General features: G+C 43.5%; 1 protein-coding gene and 1 long non-coding RNA gene across 18 annotated transcripts in view; one reads left to right on the top strand and one right to left on the bottom strand.

Moving 5' to 3' along the window:
* LOC129048884 (uncharacterized) overlaps positions 1-6000 on the bottom strand; it is a 56489-nt gene that overhangs the window by 32903 nt on the left and 17586 nt on the right. The gene's annotated exons all lie outside the window — the stretch shown is intronic.
* The window catches only part of TOP6BL (TOP6B like initiator of meiotic double strand breaks), a 99762-nt gene that overhangs the window by 76295 nt on the left and 17467 nt on the right, over positions 1-6000 (top strand). For 11 of the 15 annotated variants that reach the window (XR_010141680.1, XM_063728063.1, XM_054525566.2 and 8 more), the window contains 2 exons: positions 870-991; positions 1793-1903. Coding sequence is in view for 10 of the 15 variants with exons in the window: in XM_063728063.1 (XP_063584133.1) it covers positions 870-991; positions 1793-1903 (233 nt within the window). In the remaining 5 variants the exon portion in view is untranslated. Of the gene's footprint in view, positions 1-869; positions 992-1792; positions 1904-3530; positions 3633-6000 lie in introns of all 15 variants that reach the window. The other 4 variants (XR_010141682.1, XR_010141681.1, XR_010141684.1 and 1 more) reach the window with 1 other exon arrangement.

Here is a 6000-nt window from a genome sequence, read left to right as displayed (position 1 = left end):
ATGGTATATATTTCTGCTATGAATTAAACAGGATCCCTTATTTGTTTCTTTAAAAAATAATGTCATTCTCCACCTTAATTTTCCTGAGCTTTCTTAGATTTATAAGTGGGAATTAGGTAGGTGTGTAAGTTGCTGGGAGATTTTGTCTAAAAAAGGTAATTATTTGTGGATATGTAGGGGTCTCTTCTTCCAAGAGGCAACTTTCCCACTCCCAGTCCTGACTCAGAGCACATGAACAGCAATCTTGAAGTAGTTATCCTCGCTCATGGTTAATCCTTGGATAATGCAAGCCTGATACCATGTTCTGAGCCCTACTGAACATTTCTAAAGAACTCGGATTCCTCAGAAACCAGTGTTATCATTCCTGAACTACTGTGATAATTTGTACACCTCTGTTTAGCTTGATTCTGAGGGCCTGCAGTATCTCAGTCATTGTACTCCGTATTGGATTTAAAAGAAATTCATCAGTGTATTAGTAAACAAGTGTCTTAAATCTTACACATCTGGTAATTTTTTTTTTTTTTTTTTTTTTGAGACGGAGTCTCGCTGTGTCACCCAGGCTGGAGTGCAGTGGCGCAATCTCGGCTCACTGCAAGCTCCGCCTCCCTGGTTCACACCATTCTCCTGCCTCAGCCTCCCGAGTAGCTGGGACTACAGGTGCCCGCCACTGTGCCCAGCTAATTTTTTGTATTTTTAGTGGAGACGGGGTTTCACCATGGTCTCGATCTCCTGACCTCGTGATCCGCCCGCCTTGGCCTCCCAAAGTGCTGGGATTACAGGCCACATCTGGTAATTTAAGACTAGCTTTTGAAGATGCACAGTGAGGGGAGGTAGGTATAGTGATAATTTTACCTTCTCCTTCCCCTTAGGAGTCTATACTTTGCTCACAACTCATCTCAATGCCATCCTTGTGGAGAGCCACAGTGTAGTGCAAGGTTCCATCCAATTCACTCTGGACAAGGTCTTGGAGCAACATCACCAGGCTGCCAAGGTAATAAGGAATTCACAGCCTCTTTTCTCCTATTCTATAAGAAAAAGATAGCAAGCATATATGGCAGGCAGGGCCCAGGAGCCCTTCCTCCCTTAATGCCCCTTCCTCTCCTCTTCTGTCACCTGGGTGATCTTGTAACACTGCATCTAGCCTACAACTCAAACTTTAGCTTAGATGGATCACTGTAACCAGCTTGCTTAGTCTTACCTCCTAGTAGGTGTGTTTGGGTAAATGGGGAAATAGTTAATAGGGAAAAATGGCTGATAACACACCTCTTCCTTACCCATATAATTCCTCTTCCCACACAGACTTCTGGAGCTGCTACTTTGCTGTGTCTTAGATTCTTCCCCCATTTTCCTAATTCTTTACACCACCACTTTCTCTCCTTACCTGATTTTCTAAATCCATCCATCCTGTGTACTTTTGCTAACACATTTCTTACCTCATATGGCCCCCTTTTCAGGGAAAAACCAACCACACTAAGAGAGCAGAACTAAAAGCTTTTTTTTTTTTCCCCCAAATAGTGTGTCTGTTTTCTTGACCAGTGTCCTATTGCTTGTCTTCTCTGAATGTGTCTGTGTCAGTAAGTCACCTCTGTGAAATGTAAGAACATTTTAAAATTTTATTTTAATTCCCTAAGTGTTATGATGTAAAAATATGTGAGGATCTCAGTAACTTTTGTTGATGGATAGGAAGAATTGTTGAAATCCTGCTCTGATGGAAATGTGTGGGCCCTCTGGGATTCTCTAAACCATATCTTGTGATTCATGCAGTCTCCCCCTTACTTGTTATGTTCCCCAGGCTCAGCAGAAACTACAGGCCTCACTCTCAGTGGCTGTGAACTCCATCATGAGTATTCTGACTGGAAGCACTAGGAGCAGCTTCCGAAAGATGTGTCTCCAGACCCTTCAAGTTAGTAGGAGATTGGGATTGGGGATGCTGAAAAGTGCCAGGGTTTTGGCTGGGTATGGTGGCTCATGCCATAATCGCAGTACTTTGGGAGGCCAAGGTAGGAGGATTGCTTGAGCCCAGGAATTTGACACCAGCCTGGGCAACACAGAGAGACCCTGTCTCTACAAGTAATTAAAAAATCACCCAGGTGGGGTGGTACACACCTGTGGTTCCAGCTCCTCAGGAGGCTGAGGTAGGAGGATCAACTGAGCCCGAGATGTTGAGGCTGAGCCGTGATCGCACCACTGCACTCCAGCCTGGGCAACAGACTGAGACCTGTCTTAAAAAAAAAAAAAAAAAAAAAATGCCTGGGGCAGTGGCTCATGCCTGTAATCCCAGCACTCTGGGAGGCCAAGGCGGGTGGATGACCTGAGGTCGGGAGTTTGAGACCAGCCTGACCAACATGGTGAAATCCTGTCTCTACTAAAAATACAGAATTAGCCAGGCATGGTGGCAGTTGCATGTAATCTCAGCTACTCGGAAGGCTGAGGCAGGAGAATTGCTGGAACCCGGGTTGGGGAGGTTGCAGTGAGCCGAGACCGTCCCATTGTACTCCAGCCCAGGTGACAACAGCGAGACTCCTCTCAAAAAAAAAAAAAAAAAAAAAAAAAGAGCCAGGATTTTAATGACACTCTACTGCTTATCTTTGTAAAATATACAGTATTTTTAGAAACATTACTTTATTTGCTCCACTGTGATGCTACATAGTACCAGGCTTAAGTTTTAAGAAATATTTGTTGAATAGTAGTATGTATACCATTTTACAAATGAGAAAACAAGTTATTTAAGATTTCTGCTTTCTTTAGGTCACACAGCTAGTTAAGAACAGAGCTAGGGCTGGGTGTGGTGGCTCATGCCTGTAAATCCCAGCACTTTGGGAGGCTGAGGCGGTGGATTGCTTGAGGTCAGGAGTTCATGACCAGCCTGACCAACAAGGTGAAACCCCGTCTCTACTAAAAATACAAAAATCAGCCAGGCGTGGTGGTGCACGCCTGTAGTCCCAACTACTCAAGAGGCTGAGGCAGAATTGCTGAAACCTGGGAGGTGGAGGTTGCAGTGAGCCAAGATCACTCCACTGCACTCCAGCCTGGGTGACAAAGTGAGATTCCGTCTCAAAAAAGAATAAGAAAAAAAGAACAGAGCTAGGACTAGATCAGTGATTCCTCATCTAATTCCTTGTTGAAAAATGCTATCTCATGGTGACAGAATACACTGGAAATAACTGAGCAACCTTACCTATTACGTGTATGTGGCAATGCGGAATCAGAGGCTCAGGTTCAAATCCTGACTCACTTACTTATTAGTTATGTTTAGGCCTATAGTTCTGAGACTTGTCTACAAATTGGAAAAAGTAATAGTACCTCACAGAGTTATTATGAAGGTGAGAGCTAAATGTGTGCCATGGTATGAATGTTTATATATCCCCAAAATTCATATGTTGAAATCCTAACCCCCGAACTGATAATATTAGGAGGTATGAGGCCTTTGAGAGGTGATTTAGGTCATTAGGCCCTCATGAATGCGATTAGTGCCTTTATTTTTATTTTATTATTATTTTTTGAGTCGGAGTTTCACTCTTGTTGCCTAGGCTGGAATGCAATGGCATGATCTTGGCTCACCACAACCTCCGCCTCCTGGGTTCAAGCGATTCTCCTGCCTCAGCCTCCTGAGCAGCTGGGATTACAGGCATGTACCACCATGCCCGGCTAATTTTGTATTTTTTTTTTATTATTATTATACTTTAAGTTTTAGGGTACATGTACACAACGTGCAGGTTAGTTACATATGTATACATGTGCCATGTTGGTGTGCTGCACCCAGTAACGTCATTTAACATTAGGTATACCTCCTAATGCTATCCCTCCCCCCTCCCCCCACCCCACAACAGGCCCTGGTGTGTGATGTTCCCCTTCCTGTGTCCATGTGTTCTCATTGTTCAATTCCCACTTATGAGTGAGAACATGCGGTGTTTGGTTTTTTGTCCTTGTGATAGTTTGCTGAGAATGATGTTTTCCAGTTTCATCCATGTCCCTACAAAGGACATGAACTCATCATTTTTTATGGCTGCATAGTATTCCATGGTGTATATGTGCCACATTTTCTTAATCCAGTCTATCATTGTTGGATATCTGGGTTGGTTCCAAGTCTTTGCCATTGTGAATAGTGCCGCAATAAACATATGTGTGCATGTGTCTTTATAGCAGCATGATTTATAATCCTTTGGGTATATACCCAGTAATGGGATTGCTGGGTCAAATGGTATTTGTAGTTCTAGATGCCTGAGGAATCGCCACACTGACTTAATTTTGTATTTTCAGTAGAGATGGGGTTTCTCCATGTTGGTCAGGCTGGTCTCAAACTCCCGACCTCAGGTGATCCACCTGCCCTGGCCTCCCAAAGTGCTGGGATTACAGGCCTGAGCCACTGTGCCCAGCCGGATTAGTGCCTTTATAAAAAAGGCCCCAGGCCGGGCGTGGTGGCTCATGCCTGTAAGTAATGCTAGCAATTTGGGAGGCCAAGGTGGGTGGATCACTTGAGGTCAGGAGTTCCAGATCAGCCTGACCAACATGGTGAAACTCTGTCACTACTAAAAAAAAAAAAAAATACAAAAAAAATTAGCCAGGCGTGGTGGCAGGCGCCTGTAATCCCAGCTACTTGGGAGGCTGAGGCAGGAGTATCACTTGAACCTGGGAGGTGAAGGTTGTAGTGAGCTGAGATCGCACCATTACCCTCTAGCCTGGGTGACAAGGGCGAAACTCCGTCCCCCCACCTCCCAACCAAAAAAAAAAAGGCCCCAGAGAGACCCTTGCCCCTTCTGCCATGTGAGGACACAGGGAGGAAGTAGGCAGCCTACAGCCCAGAAGAGGGCCCTCACCAGAACCTGACCATGCTGGCACTTTAATTTCAGATTCCCTGCCTCCAGCACTGTGAGAAATCAGTTTCTATTGTTTATAAGCCACCTAGTCTACAGGAATTTGGTATAGCAGCCCGAATGGACTAAGACAGCGTCAAAGTGCATAGCATACGGTAGATTCTCAATAAATGTTAGTTTCCCTTCCTTTAGGAACGTGTGCTGACCAACTGGTATTATCAATGGGCAACTTATCATTCCATATTTGTTGCTTCTTTTTTTTTTTTTTTTTTTTCCTGAGACAGTGTCTCGCTCTGTCGCCCAGGCTGGAGTGCAGTGGCGCCATCTCGGCTCACTGCAAGCTCCGCCTCTCAGGTTCACGCCATTCTCCTGCCTCAGCCTCCTAAGTAGCTGGGACTACAGGCGCCGGCCACCACGCCCGGTTAATTTTTTTGTATTTTTACTAGAGACGGGGTTTCATCGTGTTAGCTAGGATGGTCTCAATCTCCTGACCTCGTGATCTGCCCACCTTGGCCTCCCAAAGTGCTGGGATTACAGGCGTGAGCCACTGCGCCCCGGCCTGCTTCATTTTTTTGGTATAGTTTTCTTGAAGAGCTAGTATAACACAAAAACATTTTAAAATAATAACTAATAAAATTTATCACTATAATTTTTACTCATTATCTCATATATAGTTGTAACCAAAGCGTTCTATTTTCATATATAATTTGACATTTTCCCCATTTCAACAGTCTTAGAATTTTTAGTTAATATCCCACTGTATTGTTTAAATCTAATTTAATAAACCATTCCTCTGTTAGACATTTGTTTACATTCTTGCTTATATAGTAGTTCAGTTAATACCTTTATGTAATATCTTGCTTCTTTTGAATTATTTTCTAGAACAAATTTCTATAAATGGAGTTATGAGTCAAAGTGTATAACACATTTATAAACTAGTGCATTTTATCATAGCTTCAACTTTCTGGGTCATGTGGATAGCACAAGGTAGTGAAAAGAAAACTATACTGGGAATTCTAAGGTATCCATTAAAGCCCTAACTTTTGTACTAACTAGCTGTGAGATCTTGGGTGGGTCACTTCTTTTTTTTTAATTTTTTATTTATTTATTTTTTTTGAGACAGAGTTTTGCTCTTGTTGCCCAGGCTGGAGTGCAGTGGTGCAATCTCGGCTCACCGCAACCTTCG

The sequence above is a fragment of the Pongo abelii genome, chromosome 9, assembly GCF_028885655.2.
Source record: "Pongo abelii isolate AG06213 chromosome 9, NHGRI_mPonAbe1-v2.0_pri, whole genome shotgun sequence".
NCBI lineage: Eukaryota > Metazoa > Chordata > Mammalia > Primates > Hominidae > Pongo > Pongo abelii.
This window is presented reverse-complemented; position numbering and strand designations above follow the sequence as displayed.